Consider the following 22790-nt stretch of genomic DNA (forward strand, 5'->3'; position numbering starts at 1 on the left):
CTAACCCTATGCAATTTGATCGACAGCATAAATCTTGCAGCTACTACCAGCACAAGATAATAATTTTAAATCAGCCCCATGCTACTTTGGGGCAGGTTAGTGCAGTCTTTATATTAAAAAATACTCCATATGTTAAGCAAAATTCAAAACAAGAAGGGCTTTTTAAGTCAAAATCATTAACTTAAAAACAATACTAATTAATGTTAAAATATAAAATCACGTGATTTTAAAAAGTGACCATTTAAAGTGATCACCTAAAACAGGATTAATTTATCATAAGAAAGTCAAAGTCATCTCACTAGATACATACTCAAAATTGAAAACATTAGTATATAGTAACTATTGAGCAACACCAAGTTAAGCAAAAGAGCCTCAAAACCCAATAACTAACGAATAAAGAATATTCACTAGATGCAATTCTCCAACCTATTTGTAACAAATACAAAATCCCCATGGAAATGGGGTATATATATGCCTTGAGAAAACATAGTGACACAACTTGATTGTTGCTGTACAAACCCTACATCTAAGTTTTATACAATTAGAAAGAGATGCAAATCCAATCGCCAATTTCCCAAATCATCGGCCGTGCCTCTTGTTCTTGCACCTATGGCACCAAACAACCAAAACATGGTCTTCCCAATTTCATGTACAACAACATAGACAGGCATTCATATTCTCATGATGGTTGATGAACATTCTCATGATGAATACTCAACACAACATTCCTCATCTCAGGAAATATGGTGACAAGTAGAAGTTCCAGAATTGCATAGGCAAGTTGCTTCACACATATAGTAGACTAAAAAGCAATAAGACAGAGAATTGTTAGTTTTGCAGAAAACATTTCAAGCAGACACCAAAAACTAATGCAAACATAAAAAAGAAGTTTGCACCAAGTGAATAAAGCAATATAGCAATGGAGTAGATATTTAACCTGACTGAAGTAATATATATCCCTCGCACAACGTCTGTATTGCTTATGCCCGATTAAGCTGACTAAAGTTGTTGGAGCTCCGTCTGATGAAAAGGGAGACAACTTCATATGTCAAAGTCTGAGGATATAAAATATGCAAGAATAGAACTGCTATATTTCAACCCTCACAAGATTCTAAAGCATGCAAAGAAACTTCAAAATACTGTAACATTCAAAGACCTTCTTCGGCAACTATCACATTAAGTTCACCAGAAAACATCTTCAAGAGAATCTAAAGTGTAGATAAATCGTGAATTTGAACTAATCAGTGATTATAAATAAAATTTCCTTTCATATTTTTTATGGTTGCAGAAATTGTGCTCCATAAGTCATCGAATGAACTGAAAGTTTGCTCAACTTCCACATCTAGTTCCAATTATTGCAAACTTGCAATTACACTAACACACTCCTTGTGGTCTAGTTATATTAATTATGGAAAAGTTGGTGCCATTTGATAAATACACAAGAATATGTGAGGTTTAGCTGTCACTCACTCAATATAACAGCACAGAGTAACATTGAAATTTTTTAAGATTATCTTAATTTCTAAATTATCTTATTGAGATTAGCATTATATAAATGTATTCATTTTCATCACTATGAAGTAATAACTAGATTAAACAATTTGAACCTATGACAACTTATCACACTACTTTTTTACAATCAATTTGTAAAAAGAGTAACTACCAACAAGAAAAACATGGGGCATGACCATGACATATAAACCGTGAGGTGTCCGTGCAAACGAGTCAGAAATTTAACAGGGTATTTTTATACATTCACAGACTCAACTTCAAAGAAAATAACAAAATATACTGGTTCGAAAACTAAAAATGAAGTTTCAAAATTGGGAGAATATATCCAGTAACAACCGATCTCAAATTAATCATACATAAAATAAAACTAACCAAACAGCAGTTTCTTGATGTCACTTTCTCTACGAGCAGCCTCAAGCTGTTGCTCAAACGACCCAGATTCATGCTTCATGATGTTGTGCCCCCCGGATTCTCCCATTGTCTGAGAAGGCTTTTGATTACTGCCACCATTTGTTATCTGAGGTGTCCCTACTCTCAAAAAGAACGTACCACCAGGCCAAAGGACCTGAAAACATGGCCACACAACATGAAACATAAGCACAAGCGAATGTTATAACATAATTTTTTCATTTTTGTACAGTGATGATTCCATTCAAGTTCAAGAAGAGGTAACTGTAAATTTAAGGAAACAGTTTATCCCTCACCAGTAATCTTTGACTCATACAAGAAAGACCAGAAAATAAGCAATTCAATTTTCTTTGCACCGAACAGAAAATATAAAAAACACAGGCTATTGATAATCAGGTAACCTAGTTTACTCTATTAATTTGCATAAAAAGCTCCATTCATCTGAGTTGGCATACAATGTCCCAGTAAAAGATGTTTGAAAATCCTTACATCTTGGACCCACCGAATCCCTTGTGCAACAGTGTCTTCTCTCCGAAGCCAATGAATCTGCCTCTGGAGCCAATCATCAATAGCATCTTCCATCACCAACTGTAATATCTGTTTTGACATCCAAAAGACCTGTCTTCTGCAAAATAGTAAAAACAGTGATATTAGTTACTTTTGAATCCAGGAAATAAAATCTATGGCGTCACGACACGTATTGTGTAGTCAAATCCACTTAACCTAAAATTAACAAAATATAAAACAGCATAAGAATGTTGAAACCTACTGATGGTTATTGGCATATATGTAGTTGAGAATAAAATGAAATTAATTTCTACTCCTTGGTAAATGCTATCTAGACTCTTTTTTAACATCAGATTGAAAATAAAATTCAAAATAGTACACCCTATCAACCAAGAAAATCTACAGCACCACCTCATACACACAAAATATAGCTTGAAGAATAGACAAAGCATAGATTGATCAATCATCACTATCTTGAGCTAAAATTTAAGTTTAAATTTAAGAATAAGAGGTGCAAGCATAAAACTCTAACTCACTTCAGCGTGAAGGTATAATACCATATTAAAAGGACCAGTCATTCTAAAATCATGAGTTGTTGGATGCAATGCAAGTCTAGGAATGAGTCTTGTCTATAACAACATGGAAAATTACATTATTCATTAAGACAACTTGCACGCTAAAAATATATTTAAAAGAGCAACACCAAAGGAAGGTTCTGCAAATTGGTATAAAAATAAAAATAAAAATTAGACAATATAGAGTTGGGCATTGTTTCTAGCAGTTACTGATTTGAATATTACAGAATGATCAGATAGAGTAGTATACCTTATCCAACCTCTTTTCTTAAGCTGAAATATCTTGTCAACTAAATTCAAAAGAGGGACACTAACATTAGGTGGGGTCCACTGCAAAAAATATCAAGCTTATTAATGTTCATAAAATGTATATTAAACCCAAAAAGAGTTCTCATTAAAAAAATGAAGAAAAAAGGAATGCAAAGTTCCAAAAAAATCATGTGAAATCCCCAAGTAAAACTCCATTCCTGTTTTCTCCAGGTTCTCAAATCACTATTCTTTCCCTTTGGATAGAAGGGGGAAATGAGGGGCTCCAGTACACCACCAAGCATGTTTCCTGAACACCGATATGTTTGCCCCATGCTTCTCGTTTTTTGATTCATGAAGATAAAATAAGTTTTTGGAAACAACTTCCCACCCGAGCATTTCGCAAACATTAGGGATAATAGAGTTTTAAAGACCAAAACAAGTAACCAAGTGGTTAATGAGTTTCAGTGAAAGACGTATCGTTCTGAAGAATCTGAGTTCAAACTTTAACTGGAACAATCTTTTGTCAGACTTTAATTGTCTTACAACCGAACATTAGTGTCCCTTTCCCCTACGAACCGGAGGGTTAACACAAAAAAAGACCAGAACAATTCTATGAAAGTTAGGATGTCCCATTATAGTTCAGCTTCTTCAAATTTGGTGGATACATCTGATGGACAACACAGCAGCTCATGCAAGAAAATGAACCAAGTTTTTAGCATGCTAATGAATAAACTTGGAAAAGTGCAGATTCTTTGCTCATTTTATTTGGAGCTATTTTTTTCATAAAGGAATATAATAGGGCAATGGACGTATAAAGTATTAATGTTGTCCGGTTTTCATTATGGCTCTGTTATAAATGACATTCCTAGCTTGACAAAGCATGCGGCAATCAAGTCCAGAAAAAATGACCAGCAACTAAGTTACGGAGCAGAGAACCAAGTTTCTCAATCAACAGTTAAACGAAATGCAAAGTGTAAATTAGAAAAGCAAGCTCAGCAGACAACACATACCTCGGGTGGCACTCCAACAGGATCCCCCAAATTATCATTACTAAGAACAAAATTTGTAGCTGGAACATCATTGCTAACCCTAGCTTCCACCGACAGATCACGCTTTCTATCAAATTCCAAGTTGCTGGACTCTTCAGTATCATCTGTTACCAGTGATGGATAACCCTTCAAGATCAAAGCATTCTCGGATTGCCCTTCATTACCTTGTACTTCTTCTCTATCAATAGTATCATGGCCTAAATTACTGTTCCTATCACCTTCCTCAGTGTCAGAACTTAACACACTTGCTGTAGTACTCTGCCTTGAGGTACTTTTATCCAATTCATCTGCATTCCAGGGCAAGTACAATGTTGTAGATGTAGAAGCTCCTTCATTGATGAGGGTTGGTGATCCACCAACTTTTCGCAGTAAGCCACCTGAAACCCCCTTGAACTGTCGTACAATATCATCCACAGCATCATCTACATTGACTGTAGATTTAAGACATTCAAACATTGTGTTTGGAATCAGTACATAGAACCGAAAGGAAAAAACCTCTACATTTAGAAAACCTTTACAAATTTAAATTAAAAAATAAATATTTGATTTATAAACAAAGAAAACTGATTTTGAATAAACAAGTAGTAAATACTTAATCTTCTTATAAATAGGTACATGTAGCAATCCAGTTCATATATTACAAAGAAAATGAAAGAAAAAGCTCTATGTGCTAAACAGTTTCTAAGTGTGAGTGGTTAAGTCTCACATCGACTATGAATCTGGTGTCAAAGTCTTTTGTGGATCCTGGAACATTTGGCTCGTTGTTGCTTCCACGCTCCTCCGGACTCCCCAACAAGTGGTATCAGAGCTATGGTTCAGCTCAGTGGAGGAGCAAGAGTGGATCTTGGTATTGGATCCTTGTATAGAAAGTCTTTCTAGGGGTGTAGTCAAGAGGTGTGTTCCATTGGTAATAATAGCGGTACAAGTATAGAATGTGAGAGGCTCACACTTCAAAAAGGAGATTGTTGGATTCAAGTGTGATTGGTTAAGTCTCACATCGACTGTGAACGTGGTAAATGTTGGATATATAAGATAGGTGACCATATACCCATTGCTTTAATATTTTGGGTTGAGATGTGGTGTCAAAGTCTCTTTTGAGATAAGATGTGGATCCTAGGGAGCGAGAGCAAGTCTCCACCTAAAGAGACCTTAACACCCCATCTCCACCCACCTTAAGGCAATAGGTATATGGGTCACCTCTCTCTTATATATCCAACATTTCCTCAATTCTTAATCGATGTGGGACTAATTATCCACACTTGAATTCCAACAATCTCCCCCTCAACTGTGGGTCACCTACATCACTATACTTGATCCACCCTAAGATCTCACTCTCGCTCCCCCACCAAGTTGAACCATGACTCTGATACCACTTATTGGGGAGTTTGGGGGAGCGCGGGAGCAACAACGGACCAAATACTTCAGGATTCACAAGAGACTTAATCACTCACACTTGAACTCAACACATACAATACATCATAGAACAAAACAAAAAAGTAGTTGCCTGGACTCTTATATTTTGCTCAGCCTACCCACAACAACGACAGAAAAGTTGATACCTTATGGGACTGAATCCTCAAAAAACAGAGAAAAAGCATACTAGAATGGCATAGCATGAAGCTTTTTCTCCCACTTCTATTCAATCTTTCTTTTCATCATATTTTAATGGTAACTAGGCTTTTTTATGATTTCAAAAGTACAAAAGATAGAATAACCAATCAAACATTCTATTAACTGAGAAGATTGACAAGAGAGGCCACCATACATAGAATAGCTACAGCTGAGTTCTTAAACTTTATGACATAAAACCAAAATGTTAAAACTAAGAACTGGATACCTGCCAAGGTCTTCATCACTGAAGAAGGTTTCCCAAAAGAGTAGTTCTTTGAGAATAAAACAAAACAACAGTTTGTTAGATTGTCATTTTTCACGCCCAAAAATTACTAAGAGAGGTTAATCAAAGGTAACTCATCAAAAGTAATGATAAGAAACATTAAACAGATACACACCTTTGAAGAAACACTAAAAAAGTCCCATACTTCATGTTGTTCAGCAACATTAGCTATTGATAGGAGATCCTGAAGTAAGACAGCATAATTTAACCAAATACCTAATTAAAAACTACAGCAAGGAAACTATCTATTTAAATGTATATTTTTGCAACAAGGAATAAAATACCTGGAGATATTTATCAAGCTGAATGCATCGTTGATGTACAAAAGCATCATCAGTGCTTGAGGAAAATATTCTTTTAGGAGGCAAATGTAATGTGTAATTTGGAATATCTTTAAGTTGTCGATGCAACCTCTCAAAATTCCTGTATCTGTATACCACCAAAATATATTATGGTAAAGTCAAAGCACACAGATAAAGATGGTAAGACTTTATCGTATTTATTTTGTATAATGGAGCAGTTTAAGTCATCTATGATAAAGTCAGAGTACAGAGATAAAGATGGAACAATCAATTTCGAGATTTGAATCTATTTATTCTATACAAAAGAGCAACTTAAACTCAAAATTGGGGAAAGAGAAAGATAAGACAAGAAAATACAACTCAGTGACCCTGGCATTTTATTTACAGCCTTGTATAAACCCAGTTCAAATCAAATTATTAGTAAAATTTCAAATTCTAAACAAATATAATTTGTGCACTCTCATTTCTATAAAAATGTAAGAAAGAAGTAAACCTTCTTTTCACAAACCAAGTTCTATTTTGTGCATCAGTCACTGCAATTGAGTAGACAGCAAAACATGCAGACCCAATTTTCTCAAAATATGCTCCCATAACCTGCAATGTTTAAGTAGACAAACACAACAATCAACAAGTATTCACATTGAAATATTTTATCAGAAATGGCATCTATTCTTATGTATAGAAAAAGGGTATACAAGTAAAACAAATAGATTCTAAATCAATGTGCTTTATAGAATACTATATCTCAAAACAATTAAAGCCAAAAGTGCATACCCGACACCTGAGCTTTGGAACTAATTGCCCCTCTTTTCTAATTATCATATCAGAAGAAGACAAACACAACAATCAACAAGTATTCACATTGAAATATTTTATCAGAAATGGCATCTATTCTTATGTATAGAAAAAGGGTATACAAGTAAAACAAATAGATTCTAAATCAATGTGCTTTATAGAATACTATATCTCAAAACAATTAAAGCCAAAAGTGCATACCCGACACCTGAGCTTTGGAACTAATTGCCCCTCTTTTCTAATTATCATATCAGAAGAACTCTTTCCCCGAAATCCTTCACTGTGCCTCTCAAATTCCGGGTTGTAAAACTCTGAAATAATGGAACCACCTTCTTTATTAGGTTGGATTCCCAAGGCAGAAGCACTGTTAGACCTCTTTAGTGAACTTTTATACCCTTCAGAAGAAGAGCCCTTTGTACCCTCTTTCACTTTATCAATTCCAAGCTCTCCCTCAAAAGATAATTTCTTGTCATGGATATGAGAAGATTCTGAACTATTTGTAATAGCAACTCTTTGTAGCGGATCTGAAGGTGGAGAAGACTTCCCTTCTGCAGCTTCATACTTTCCACGTTTACTCGCTAATGTTTCCTGGGCCATTTTTTGATAAGGCAGTGAACTGTCGGTAGCAGGACTCTTAGTTGGAAGATCCTGAAATCCAGTTTTGACAATTTTGTTCTCTTTCCTTTTGTAATTCCTTCCTTTTGCCCACATGTTCTCGAGATTCTCAGGCATAAGAATTTCAGTTCTCCTCTGAGTTGCAACCTCCAACATTCGTGCCCAATCAGCAGGCTTGGCCTCTGAAGATTCTTGATGGAGTGCGTTATATTGTGATGATGTCTCTACCGGGTCACTCATTTTAGCCAATATCATGTCGGTTCCTTGATTTAAAGATGGATGCTTGTTAGAGGCTGTGAGATTGTCATGTCTCCCCCCAGTAGCTACAGAATGACCGTGATGATGACTTGCTGCATTAGTCGACTGATCACCAGCCATCCACTTTTTACCATCATCGTTGAGGAGAAGTAGAAGGGATTCAATCAGTTCATTTATAAACCTGATAAAAACAAAAAGACATGCATATTTCATTACAAGTAAGTTGCAAAAACTAAAAGTAACAAAGTTGAAAAAAGTTAACCCAATTTTCCCATTTCATAGATGACCAATATGATAAGTTTCTTTTTTATGTCACGAAGCAAATGCTCTACCTTGATAAGTTTCTGTATTAAAACGTTTTCAACAATTGCATAAAATCATCCACATTTCTTCACCAAATAGCATAACCTTTTGGTATAATTGGTTCACAACATGGTATAGGAGCATCTATGGCCAAGTGGTCTAGAGATTGATCCTTGCCATCACCATTCATTCATTCAATCAATAAAAAGTTGAATTTCAGCACAAGATAGGTGTAGGTGCACCTATGACCTATGCATTATCCACTCTGCAAGCTCAAAGAGCTATTGCATGAGGGGGCATGTTAGACATATATATAGAATAAAAGCATTCAAGTGTCCTCACCTAACAGCTTAAACTTTTATGAGATAGTTAGTTAATGATGTTTCAATTAAACAATACGATTTACTCTTTTAAACCTAAATATAAACCTTAAAGTTAAGGAATTGGTTTTTGATGAAACGGGAGCTTTGAAGCATGAATACTTGTAAAATGGTGAAGAGCCCATACCCATACCTTAAATTTTTTCAAAATATTGTATCTCACACTCGGTACCGTACCCATACCTATGCATTATGGAATAGGAGGGAATGATAGATGGGAAAAAAACTAAATCATTGTTTCAAAATGGAAACACGGTGATTAGGATCAGCACATCTCATACGTATTCCATAAAACGTATTATTAAGTTACAGCTTCTTATATTTTTTTTTTTCAGTATTTTGCATGAGCCGCTGGACTACCCACCACTCAACTTACTAACACTCTAAATCCCGTAATGATTTCCCCTTGCACTATGCTTTAACGTTCAAAATATATGAAACTTGCTACTGTTCTAGTAGCTGCCCTTTCACCTCTCAACCTCCAAGATTATCATCAATGTCCTCACACTTTTTCTAGTTTCATAGTTTTAATTCCACAACTTTAAATAAACAAAAAAAAAACAGCCCAAACAGAATAGAATCACTATGGACTTGTTTGACAAAGACATAACATAAATACGAGGTGGACAATAAAGTATATTCTTTACTCTGAGCCATAACAATGTTTGAAAATTCATTCTTCCCTCTTTTTTGTATAGTCCCACTTTCTACCTACTTAACCAAGTGGGCCCTAAACATGTTTTTAACAAGGTAAAAATGCCTGATCCCTATAAAATAACACAACTTAAAAGACTGTACTCAAATCTTGAATATGATGCAACAACATACCCAGGACTTGCCAAATTCATAATAGGCTGCATCACCAAGCAAGTCAAAAGCTCCCGAGATATTGAGCGAATCACGGGACACTGCGCTTCTCTTTGTTTCAGTACCGTAGCTAAAAGTGCACTCATTAGCCTCTGAAGAACCTACAAAAACAGCATTCATCATATAAGATAAAAGAAATAATTCTGGAAAGAAACATATATAACATCGGAACACTCCACTGATCCACTCACACCTTGTACTCACTCTCAGGAGATATTAGTGCTGGATGAAGCTCCTTAGAGTTCAACAAATGGAATTTCAATCTGTCATCCCTCTCCTCTGAAGATAATGTTTTCATAACATCGACACCTATAAAAGCTTGATTTCTTCTGAAAAGTTCCAAGTGATCGCCTATTAAATCAACTAAATCCCTGAATATAAATGAATCAGAAGACAGTTAGTAGTTTTCATAATACTTTCTCTTTAGCATAAATTATAGGAAAGGAAAAACAACATACCTAGTCAACAAGTCAACAAGGTTTATATCTTTAACCCTTGCTGATATTTCAGCAAGAACATCCATGATTATTGCACGTATCTGCTCGGGGAACTCCCTATCCGGAGTAATTTCCGAGTACCATAAATCAACCACGAAATCCTTCAAAATCTTATCAATGAAATCACCCATTGCATCCTCCACAACAGGAGAATCAATTTTCCTCTTCCACTTTGTCTGGGAAGGCGCACTGGAGAGACGAGGATCATTCAAAGACAACTGCTTTTTCTCCAAATGAGATAGATATGTATTTGATCTAGGCCGTTTAACCTTCCAACGAAACTCCACATTATTTACAAGAATGCGCAGAGCACAAACAAATAGAATGGACATTGGTACATTCATCCACATCGATTTACTTGTATCTGTGAGACACACATAATCATGACACAAAACATGAGTACAAAGGGGGGGAAAAACGCACCAATTGAACCACAAACACTATCAAAACTTCATTGTTTCCTTTTAAACAAAGACAGAAACACTGCATTTGATTTTGAAGTCAAACATAACTATTAAAGGAGTAGGTTTACTCCGGCTCATGAGAGCTTATGTTACACCACACCTATACTATAATTCCCCATGTAACTAACTAACTAAAGTTAGTTAGATCCCTTTGTCCTTTGGTGAATCTATAAATAGATCACCCTCAATTGTAATCACAGCAACAATTCAGAAATAGAACATTTCATAACTCTAAAATTCTCTCTCTAGAGTAGTTTACATCTTTTAAAATAAAACCAGAATAGTCCAAACTAAACAATCAGAGTAAGTTCAATGCATCTAAGGAATTTCATATTCATGAGTATTGGCAATGAACTTAAAGTAACACCTAGCAGTAATAAAGAGTGAGCAAACAAAATAGATCAAATTTATAAGAGTGATAAAGAAATTAGGAATGATGATTATAACAATAAAATAGTACATAGTGAAAAAATCAAATGAAAAGAAAGAGAAAGACTTACTGGTGAGGAAATAAGTAACGGCAAAAATAGAGAGGGCCCACCAGAGAGTGCGAAGCTTGGCCTCATGGATCAGATCATTGAAACTCTCGATGGGCTTCATTGTTGGAATAAATTAACAGCCACGTCGGAACGGAATCAAACAACAGCGTTTGAAATCATTGTTCTAGGTCTACTGCTCTTGTTTTGCTTCGGTGGTTTTGGAAGAAAGAAACAGTAAAAACTGGAATTTGATTATCGAAGAATATTCTTCGTGGGCTATGAGTTGGTCCTCTTTCTTTCTTTACGCCAGTCCAACACGACCAAAGTTGAATTCGAATTGGAGGGGGTGAGGTGGTGACGATAATAATAATGATAATGGTAACGTGCGTGACATGTAATATGTTCAATTTTCTTTCGTATAATTTCACCAACACCGCTATTTCTTAAGAATAATATACACATAATAAATATATATATATATATATATATATATATATATATATATTCTTCTCTTTTTTATAAATCATATATAGTAAACATTAGTATTTTACTTTGGACAAAACTAGTAATTACTTTTTTAGTTTAATTTAAACTTTTAAATTATAATTTATTTTTTTAATTAATTTATTTTTAAAGTTAAATAACATATGCGGTCTCTTAATTTAATTTCAATTAACGTTTTAGTTTTTTATTTATTTAATTCTTTATTTTAATTTTAAATGATAATTTAGTCTTTTATGTTTTAAAATGTCAACAATATTATTATTTTTTTTATAAAAATTCATCAAAATTTTCAAACAAAACTCATAAAGTTAATTATCATCTTCAATATAATGCAAATTTTATCAAATTCATAACTTAAATCTAAATAAATTAATATTTTCATTATTTATTTGATGAATTTGATTTTATTGGAGATGAAAATATGAGTTATTTGAATATTTGAGTTATGAATTTGATAAAATTTGTATTATATTAAATATGATAATTAATTTTATGGATTTTGTTTGAAAATTTTGATCAATTTTTTAAATTTTATAAAAAAAATGATAATATTATTGATATTTTAAAACATAACAAATTAAATTATCACTTAAAATTAAAATAAAGTACTAAATAAAATAAAAAAATATTAACTAAAATTAAATTAAATAATACAAATACTATTTAGCTTATCTTTAAAGTTGATTTAACTTTCATTAGTATTCTGTTAAAAAAATAAAACTTTTATTGTTAGTGTGTAAATTTTGAAAACCACCAAAATCGCTGATAAATTATTTGGACTAAACTAAACTTTTAAATTGATGGTGCCAAACTCAAGTGGCAATTTTTTAAAACTCAATTAATACATATTTAGTTTACTTTTGGTTACAGATCATAAAGAAGAGTTGGTCACTCAGCGTTCAAAGTAGACAGTCGTTTACAACAGTCAAGAAAGGTATTGTTATCTTAGATAAAATATAAAAACGATCTTGTTAATTTTGATGAGTTAGTTATTATAAAAATCTTATTTAATGTAAATATTATATATTACTTTTATGACGTGGACATGTAATTTATTTTTGTTGAATGGCCGAATAAAATTATTAGTAATCATAAATTTAATCTAATACTATTGATATTTTAAAATATAAAAAAATAATTTAGCGTGAAACGTACTAATTTAACACAATAAAATGATATAGAATTTGTTGCAAACTTTAAATTAAGTTAAAAACGTGTGGTTTTACCTAATATGTTGAATTTGTTGAGAAAAAAATAGATAAAATTATATTTGACCATATTTATCTTATTTTATTATAATACATGACCTTATTTTTGTTATCTATCTTTTAAAATAAGTATAAATCAATTTCTTTTTATATTTTCTTAAATTTAAGGCACATAAAATTATGGTTAATAATATTATTTTGTTTATACTATTTTTATTCTTTTACTAAATAATATTTTTTTAATAAAATAAAGAAATCCAAAAAAAATGATGAAAATCTTCGTCATCTTTTTCTTTAAACCAGATAATAATAATAATAATAATAATAATAATAATAATAATAACATCCATTAAAATATACTTTCAAATAGCATCAATATTAAGTCCATAATTTTTTTAACTCAAAAATACTTATATGACAAACCACGTAAGATTATGGTTAATAATTTTATTAATTTATTAAATATTTTTTTAATTAAAAATAAAGAAATCTATATAAAGATGATGAACATTTTCTTCCTTAAACCAAAACAAAAAATATTCGCTCAAATATACTTCCAAATAGCATCAATATTTATGTCCATATTATTTTAAATTCAAAAATTTCAATCCTCAATTTCTCAATAAACTTTGAGGATAAAGGTTGTGAAAATATATTAAATGTGGATCTGACTTAATATTAGTGGTGTTGGTATTAGAGATTTCATTTTGAATAGACGTGAAATTGTAATTCAAAGAAAATATGGTTGTTAGTTAGGTGGTTTTTTAAAGTTTATTGGAGAAGTTTCTACTTACATTTGTTGGATTTTGTGGAGTGCTTGCTTAATCAGTGACTCTGATTAGCAAGGATTTTTGTACGGTGGAATTGCATATAGATTTAATGATTGTAATTGATTATCATTCAGATTAGATAATTATGAGATGAAGTGTTGGGGGGTGAAGACTAACATTTTAGGAAAGTTAATAGTTCTGCTAATTGATATATTAGCCTTCATGGATAATGGTGGGTTGTCACTTGAAGTGTTCTTTGGTGATTTATGAGCACCCGTTTGGTATTGCATCAAGTAACCTTTACATATATATTGCGGGTCTATATTATTCGTTTAGTTGATTTCTTATCTTTTTATTTATGGGTTTTTTTACTCCTCCTTTATATGAAAAATAATAAATAGTAAAATAAGTTTTTATGATAGTGATTCAATTAAAAATTCATTCAAATATATCTAATTCAAATTATAAAATATTACCCATCAAATTATGAATCTGTGTAATTTCTATATGTTAGCAATAGAATGTTAGTTGGCATACTTTGATAAATTAATATCAGATAAATTTTCTTATATTGCATCCTCTATTTTCATTATCAAAGAAAAATGTGGACCGTAGGTCTACAACATAAAAATAATTCATAATGAGAAAATAAATATTTCACTGCAATGCAAGAGATAGATGAAATTCATTGATTATAATTTTATAATAGACTTAAATACATTTTTGGTTTTTTTATTTTATCAAAAATAAATTTTTAATCACTTTTTTTAAATTAATTTTTTAGTCTCTATTAACTATTTCTTTAAATTTTTTGTCCATACCATTTTTTTTATGATAGCATAAGTGACTTTGATAAAGTAATGTATACGTCATTATTGTTATAATTAATTTTATTGTTTATCTAATTTATATATTATAATATTAATAAAAGTATTTTCAATTTATGTGTAGCTATATATTTTATTTTATATATTTATTTTATTTATATATCAAAATAAATAAATATTTAATATATTACTTATTTTATTTATATATTTATTTATTGTTTATTTTTCTTAAATGTTTTAATTTTAAATTTCAAATTTTAATTATAAACATTTTCATTTATAATTAAAATAAAATTAATTTACTTTTAATATTTAATATTTAAATAAAATAAATATTAAATAATATCAAAATTTAATTATTTTAAATATTAAAAATATATTTTAAAATATGAAAAGTAAAACAAATAAAATTTTAAATATTTGATATAAACATTTTAAATTATTAAAAAAAAGTTAAATAAATTTTAAATATTTGATATAAACATTTTAAATTATTAAAAAAAAGTTAAATAAATTTTAAATATTTTAATACATAAATAAAATAAAATAAAATAAATTGACTTTTAATATTTTAATATATAAATAAAACTAATTACAACAGTTATGAAATGGAAAATATTTTATCTAAATCACAAATGTCAACTAAATGTTATGTCATTGATAAAAATGTTGTGTCACAAAAAATGGCAGATGATTACTTTTGTGATTTAGCTCAAATAAATGGACCAAAACTACGATAAAGTTTAAATAATTAATAGGGAGACCAAGATCGATTTTATGAATGAGGGGACTAAAAGTTTATTTTGTACAAAATAAATGAGACAAAAGTGCATTTAAACTTTTATAATGTATGTTGATGTGTGGATGCAAAGTAAACGGATTATAGAGTACTATTTTTAGAATATAGAATTAAGTTAGATCGAGTTATACTTTACAAAATCTTTACTTACTCTTTAAAAATATTAGATTTGCATTTAACTTACTATTTGTCAAAATATTCATTTTTAAGACATTGTATTTTTAGAATATAGAATTAAGTTAAATCGAGTTATACTTTACAAAGTCTTTACTTACTCTTTAAAAATATTAGATTTACATTTAACTTACTATTTGTCAAAATATTCATTTTTAAGACATTGTATAACATTTTTCAAAGCATGTAATTTAATATGCTTGAAAATCTGTTTAAAATAATCTCAATTGTTTTTTTATTTTATTTTATGAAAGTCTTCTCTATCTGCTTGAAGTCCTCCCCTCATCATATTCCTTCAATTAGACATTGATGTGTCTAGACAAAATAACAACAAATAGTTATGAGATCTATTGTTAAAAATTCATAAGGTCTTGTCTTAGCGGCTGCTACTTGAAACTTTGATGTTTGGTCTTGTGCTAATGTTGTTGAAGTTTGTGGATTTCAATTAGTAATTCAATTTGCTCATGATATGGGTTTTTACAATATCGTGCTGGAGGTTGATTCTCTTAATCTGGTAAACACTTTGAAATCATCTATCGATGGTACCTTTTAGCTTGGCTTGATGATTAATGATTGTTAAAGTATTAGTTTATTTTCCTTGCTTTTAGTTTCTCGTGTGAGAAGAGCCGACAATGTTAATGATCGATCTCTAGATAAGTTTATGTTAGTATTAGTTGATTCTATTTAAATTGAAGAAATTAATCTTTGTATTGCTTTTGTTGTCACAACCCATTTTTTTTGCGTTTGAACGGCGACTTAATCTAACCTCTAACACTTCATTTAAAAAAAAAACAACAATAACATAACATTTCTCAATATTAAAATTATACGTGTAACACCTAATCAAAATAATAAATTTAACTTTATTAACTGATTTTATTAAATGATTTTCTCTATCTCACAATAAAGAAAATTTTGAGCACGTTTGTTTAAAAAACTTAAAACGTAACTTTGATTTTATATTAAAAAAATGAATTTTATAATAATTTTCTTAAAAATAGTATAAATTATTTTACATTCGTTTGTTATCAATAAAAAAAGTAATTTTTATTATTCAATAATTTAGATATTTATTATTAGATATTTTATATGATAAAAATTACTTTTTTAAAAAAGATATATTTTAAAAATAATTTTCATGATAAATTTCTTAAAATAACTTTTTATTTTAATTATTTTTTAAAAATTCATTATCTAAAAAAAGTTGTAACAAATACATGAAATACTTTTAAAATGATATTTTTAAGATAAACTATTTCAATCGTTTTTTAATTTAAAGCTTTATTTTTAATTTTTTTTAAATTATAACAAAGGATAAAATAATATAAAAAAGATACAAATATGTGCGATTCGTGCGAGTATTTTATAAGTTTATAAATAAAATTAATAATAGGAATATGATATAAAAAATATTTTATTCAACTTACAAATATCATTTTAGTGCTATATCATAAAAAAAAAAATTAATTGATAAGAAAACTAAATTTATTTTAAATAAAATAAATGACTAAAATTATATTTAATTTTAATTAAAACATATGATTAAAAAAATCCAAAATAAAAGAAAACTAGTTAAGAAGTTGGTCCCATTTGCGCAGCCGCACACCGTTTCTGGCAAAGCATTACACCACCCAATGGTAAATGATTCGGTTCCACGTTTTGAGACTATTCTCCCCCTTGGCTCCAATCAAGTCATCAACCCAATCCCTACTAAACTCGACCACAACATGGTCCCACTTTACCAAAAAGACAAACACCAATCAATCGTAATATCATTAATTTGAATTTGCAATGCACTCACTCACTAAGTCTCAAGTGTCCAATTTGTCCCATCAAAATTTAAAATTATATTTTAATTATTTTTAAATTTAAATTTAATTATAATTTTAGTCTCTATATTTTTATTAATTTATAAAATTAGTTTATTAATTTTAAAAATCGACAGTTTTGATCTCTTCTTTTGATTTTTTAACTAAAAGAATGATGATGTGAAATATTTTGAATAACGTGATATATGATACGATAATGTAAAATGATTAACATTCAACAAATTTGAATAAAATGCAATAGAAATTTAGCTTTCAACTTCAAATTTTTTATTTATTTTTAATTTAATTAATAATATATGAATAATTAATGCATCTAGATGTTTTTATAAAATAAAATTGTATATCACGTCATAGAAATCTATTAAATTTATATTTTTTTAATTTAAAAATATGATAAAAAGACTAAAACTGTCGACTTTTAAAATAAGAGAACCATTTATGTAAATTGCTAAAAACAAAAGAACTAAAATTGTAATTAAACCTCAAATTTAAGATTTGAAATTTGAAATTTAAACTATTAAACAATTCATATTTGTTTGATTGTATTGCAGTTAGACGCTGACTACAATCAACTTGTATTCTAATATAATTCTTCACACACAACGTCTTTGGAACTAAATGCAATTCCAAATCTTGCTGCTTTCAATTTTTTATACTTGTTTTTAATAAAAAAAAAGTAAATATAACTATATTATAGGTGCGAAAATATATATGTTATTTATTTGTAATTAATCTCCATTGAGAAACTCATTAGACACGTCAAGGTAAATTTTTTTCCTCTTTCAATCAATCTTTTATCTGTAAGATTTGAATATAAAATATTTGACCATTTGCAGAAGAGGTATGAGTCCCATATGACTCAGACCAACCCATTGTCATTGATTGACATACTTAAAAATTAAGAGTAGGAATAAAGTAAATTAATTCAAGTTAAACTCACTTGAGAGTCATAATAGACCAAAATTCAAGTTAAAAAGTCACACATTATCTCTAAATTTAAGATAATTTAAAACCAAAACTCAAGCTAAACGAATTTAAGAACACCTCTAATTTGAGAGTTTTAATACTGTGCTTTAAAAAAGAATCTTTTTAATTTGTAAGTTTATACTTCCGTGATTTAGATATTAGTTATATAAATTCATCCTCACACAAGAATATTAATTTTTAAATAAATTAAAAATTTATTAACTTATTTTCTATATTTTATATTTTTTCTATCCTTTTCAAATGACAATTTAGACAATAACTCAATCAAATATTAAAATAAAATAAAAACAAATGCGTCCCTTAAAAATTAAAATTCAACTTATTAAAACAACACTAAATAAATTATCGTCTCAAACATAAAAATAAAAATAAAAATAACTATTAATTTATAATTTAAAAATATATTATCAACCATTGTTAGAATTTCATATTATTTTTAAACAGAGTTTCCAGTAATAAATAAATAATTTTAAAACCAAGTGGAGAATACTAACAAAGTATTTGGATACACCCAAACGCCTATTTAATTTGACCACCACCCTAGAGAGAGAGAACTAAAGATATTAATATTTAACCTATTTTATTTATTAGTGAAAAAGAGGGCTGTGGCCCCCTGTTTTATAAAATGCATTAAAAAAAAAAGGATAATGAAGATTTAATTTTCTAAGTGCAGCGATGGTTGGCAGATATATACCAATAAAAATATCTTAGAAAATATCATCCTTATCCAAATAGAGAAATCCCCAACAAATTTAGCAATATTTAACGGCATTATCTTTCTTTACAGAACAACAAAAACACCGTACCATGAATTCAACACTACTTCCTCCTTCTTCTTCTCCTCTCTTTCTCGACAACCACGATCTTCATCGCAACCGAACCTATTCAACCAAACTCGCTTCTTCCATTCTTTGTTCTTCCTCTAAAAACAACTCTTTCATCCCTAAACTTCAACCTTTTACCCGAACCAAGTTTGAAAGACTCGCTAAAGACCCTCCTTTGATTCAAAAATCTGAGAAAGAACTCTCTGGTGCGTTGCGTTTTTTCTTGATTCCATCGCTTCTTTTTCTCAAATTTCACAACTTTATAACGGTTATTAATACCCCTTTTATTTGTTTTTATTAATAATCTTATTTTGATCTATTAATTTATATATTTTCATAATTTCATTTTCACTTACGATTTTTTTTTTTGTGGCAGATTATTGTTCAACACTTGAGGGTGATGAATCTTATAGTTGCTGGCAGGCTTATTTTGAGCTGAAAGATCTTGAAGTATGTTTTATTTTTTTATCTTCCTCTTGTTTTGTGTAGTTATTTTTTATCTAATTTCTTTGCTTCTTTGAGATGCACAATTCGTTGAAAGATATGGCGTTTTCCCTGATTTTCTGCCTGTGTGTTTTGTTTAGTGTTTTTTTGCCTTTTAAAGATTCCGAAAGTACAGCTTTGTTGAGCATTCTATTTTTAAAATACTCAAAAAGAATGATAGGTAGATAAAATACAACTCCACGAGATTTCCTTTTGTTACCATAGGTGAAAATAGGAAGATAGATTTGGCTCTTTTAAAATTTAAACTGAATAAAAAAAAAAGTAAAAACATTAAGGTTGCTTTGTTTGAAGAGGCAAAAAATATATTAATAAAGCATAATCATGCTAATGTAGTTCACATGATATACACCCAAAGAGAGAAATCCACACACACAAACAACAAACATTTTGTAACCCTTCAATTTTAAGCTTTATTAAATTAGTTTAATTTTTTATGCACTGACACTTTCATCTATAATAAAAAACAACCATGTTATCCTTATCATGCAACTAATTTCAAAATACCTTTGTGATTTGACAAAACATAAAATATTTGGATGTCAGTGTAAAATAATTTTAAATTGACTATGCATCTTCTATTTTCTTAAAAATAATAATTAATGATATTAGTATTCTTAGATTGGCCAATTTACCAAAAAGACTAATGTTATTGAGGATTTTTATTTTCAAGAGTCATTGTGAATTTTGTTAATTTTAGAGACCAAATGTCCGATTTTAGATACTAAGTTGCCTCTTAACTCTTTGATTTTTGGTTCATTTTGCATGTGTGACATGTTTTACGAGAATACATTGTCATATGGTACAAACCTTCAATTACAAACAAATTTTCTTATAAACACTTGACTGACTTGATTTTCAAGACCACAACCTATGTTTTTTTGTGTGGAGAAAACACAAAAAAGAAATCTTTTGTACCTTAATTATGCTTAGATATTAATGAACAGTCACTAACTATTCTATTCTTCCCGGCAATTTGTACAGAAGGAGTCACCAAAAGCAGAGATAGAGAGGCTAATTCTTGAGATTGGTGGAGTAAAATCCTTAATAGGATGTTTGCATGGAATTGCACTAATGCACAAATTGAAGAAGAATGATTTCAATTTAACCAAAGAAATAAAATCAGAGGAAGAACATAAACTTTGTCCTAGACCAGATGGATTGCCAAAATCTGCTGATGAGATGAAGGAAGAGGAGCAAGCAAAAATGCCTGATTCATCATATACCAGACTTCTTAGAACCATGGGAAGGTCCCCTGCATGGTATTCTGAAGTACCAGATCATGAAACAGATTGATGATTAGTAACCTTTTCCTTACTTATTCCTTTTTTTTATAGAGAAGGATTAATGGTGTGAATGTTTTAGTAAGTAGGCTGGCGGCTATACATTCCATATGAATGGAATGCATGTAAATTTTTATTTATTTTGGTGACTGCCTTTCATAATTCCCATCTTGTGTAATTTCAGTGAGTATAGGATCTGATCGAAATGGATGTAAATTGTGGTTTTTTTAAATATATCGCGTAATTTTATTTTTTTTTGCAATTATAAAGTTGATTTATTTTTGGATGAATCAATCATGTGTGACTGCGAAGATTAATGTTTGAGGAGGTATTAAAGTCAATTTAAAAGAGTCAAATATTATCGCTCAGTTGGCCTTTCATTGAAGTTGTAAGAGCTTCCATCTTTCCACTTGGTAGCCCTTTTAGTTGCTTAGGGATTTTCGCACCAGTTTGTTTGTTTTGTTGTTTGTTCTCTATCTCATTCGGTTAGGTATTTTGTCTTTGCTCTGTAGTGATTAATTTGTTTTGCCTAGAGATAGAGATGGCAATTAGACCCATATCCAGTGGGTACCCGCAAAAAAAAACCCACAATGGGTAGGGTAAAAATCCACATAATGGGTTTGGGCATGAGACAGATAATTACCCGCAAAATTAAGCGGGTATGGGTGCGGGTACGAGTACTATAGTATCCATCCCGCCCCGCACTTATATAAATATATTATTTATTTATTTAGTTATTTATTATATTAGTGTTTAGTTTAATTAATTATTTTCTTTTTATGTTTTAACATCTATTAATATCATTGGACCATTACAATATTTATAATTGAAACATAAACATTTGTAAAAATTTTAAGAATCTGATTATGATAAATAGTAAATAATTGTGATTTTATAACTAATAGTTATATCTTATTAATCGTGACTTTATAATTATACTTGCAACTTTGTATCAATTATCTCAGATAATATTGTCGTATGACTTGCAATTTCACAAAATATTATTATAAATATTTAAATGTGTATTGTAACAAGTGTTCATTTGAAATATTTTGAGTTAGAAAATATTTTGGTTTATAATATTTTATGATTGGATTTAAGATATTTGAATAATTTTTAAATTTAATTACAATAATGTCATTTATTTATCGATTTTTTATAGTTAAAATGTAGGTAACGAGTATGGGTACGGGCACTTAAGTATCCAGATGGTAAGGGTACGGGTATTAAAGTTGATACCCAAGAGGGTACGGGTATAGATATTTTTTTAAATTGCAGGTATGAGGACGGGTACTATAGTACCCTACCCAAACCCTACCAATTGCCATATCTACTAAATGCTAACTAGTCTATCAATTTGACAGTTGCAACTTATTAGATTACTTCTTGATTTGATTTATTGAAAAGTGCGAGCGTTATAAAGTATATTAAGTATAATAGTGTTGATTGAAAAGTGGATGACATTAATCGTGTTATACGTTTTATAGTTAACTACTTAATATAGAAGTATAATATGTGTGTAACTATTAAAAATTGCACAAGTATTTTATTATTTTTTCATCAAAATTTAACACTGCATAAATGCAAAAAAATAATACAAAACTACACAAAATAGTTGATTATTCAAGAAAACAAAAACATAAATAATTTTTTTATTTGAAGAACCATTTTTTCAAAATAATATTAAATTGAAATAATTAAACTAAACAATTAATTGAAAATGACTTTAAAATAGTTGATTATTCAAGAAAACAAAAACATAAATAATTTATTTATTTGAAAAACCATTTATTCAAAATAATATTAAATTGAAATAATTAAACTAAACAATTAATTGAAAATGACTTTAAAATAGTTGATTATTCAAGAAAACAAAAACATAAATAATTTATTTATTTGAAAAACCATTTATTCAAAATAATATTAAATT

General features: G+C 29.5%; 2 protein-coding genes across 4 annotated transcripts; one reads left to right on the plus strand and one right to left on the minus strand.

Annotated features, from left to right (window-relative positions):
* Positions 1-307: 307 nt before the first annotated feature.
* LOC101513187 (uncharacterized) lies at positions 308-11536 on the minus strand. 3 transcript variants are annotated; one of them, XM_073370098.1, is made up of 15 exons: positions 11176-11529; positions 10173-10480; positions 9908-10085; positions 9676-9815; positions 7493-8345; positions 6990-7090; positions 6479-6623; positions 6310-6378; positions 6138-6183; positions 4262-4731; positions 3253-3332; positions 2410-2545; positions 1885-2077; positions 938-1020; positions 308-802 (listed from the first exon to the last, which is right to left on the minus strand). In XM_073370098.1, the coding sequence occupies exons 1-15, from the start codon at positions 11239-11241 to the stop codon at positions 680-682; spliced, it is 2991 nt and encodes a 996-aa protein (XP_073226199.1). In that variant the 5' UTR covers positions 11242-11529; the 3' UTR covers positions 308-679. The 3 variants fall into 3 exon arrangements, 2 of the variants coding, with proteins under 2 accessions (XP_073226199.1, XP_004505169.1); XM_004505112.4 differs by having other exon boundaries at positions 10173-10575; XR_012163582.1 differs by lacking the exons at positions 308-802; positions 938-1020; positions 3253-3332 and having other exon boundaries at positions 1936-2077; positions 10173-10575; positions 11176-11536.
* Positions 11537-19010: 7474 nt separating this feature from the next.
* Positions 19011-21122, plus strand: LOC101514167 (CCG-binding protein 1). The gene is made up of 3 exons (XM_004505116.4): positions 19011-19282; positions 19453-19526; positions 20562-21122. The coding sequence occupies exons 1-3, from the start codon at positions 19060-19062 to the stop codon at positions 20871-20873; spliced, it is 609 nt and encodes a 202-aa protein (XP_004505173.1). The 5' UTR covers positions 19011-19059; the 3' UTR covers positions 20874-21122.
* Positions 21123-22790: the final 1668 nt, after the last annotated feature.

This window comes from Cicer arietinum, chromosome 6 (assembly GCF_000331145.2).
Source record: "Cicer arietinum cultivar CDC Frontier isolate Library 1 chromosome 6, Cicar.CDCFrontier_v2.0, whole genome shotgun sequence".
Lineage (NCBI taxonomy): Eukaryota > Viridiplantae > Streptophyta > Magnoliopsida > Fabales > Fabaceae > Cicer > Cicer arietinum.

What these genes read in the sequence shown, in the direction of transcription:
- LOC101514167 (XM_004505116.4), top strand. Translation starts at nt 19,060, where the DNA reads ATGAATTCAACACTACTTCCTCCTTCTTCTTCTCCTCTCTTTCTCGAC. An exon ending in ATCTGAGAAAGAACTCTCTG is followed by an intron (nt 19,283 to 19,452) that starts GTGCGTTGCGTT and finishes TTTTTGTGGCAG; the next exon opens with ATTATTGTTCAACACTTGAG. An exon ending in TTGAGCTGAAAGATCTTGAA is followed by an intron (nt 19,527 to 20,561) that starts GTATGTTTTATT and finishes CAATTTGTACAG; the next exon opens with AAGGAGTCACCAAAAGCAGA.
- LOC101513187 (XM_004505112.4), bottom strand. Translation starts at nt 11,275, where the DNA reads ATGAAGCCCATCGAGAGTTTCAATGATCTGATCCATGAGGCCAAGCTT. An exon ending in CTGTTGGAGTGCCACCCGAG is followed by an intron (nt 3,333 to 4,261) that starts GTATGTGTTGTC and finishes TATTTTTTGCAG; the next exon opens with TGGACCCCACCTAATGTTAG. An exon ending in AAGAAAAGAGGTTGGATAAG is followed by an intron (nt 2,546 to 3,252) that starts GTATACTACTCT and finishes ACTATTTTGCAG; the next exon opens with AAGACAGGTCTTTTGGATGT.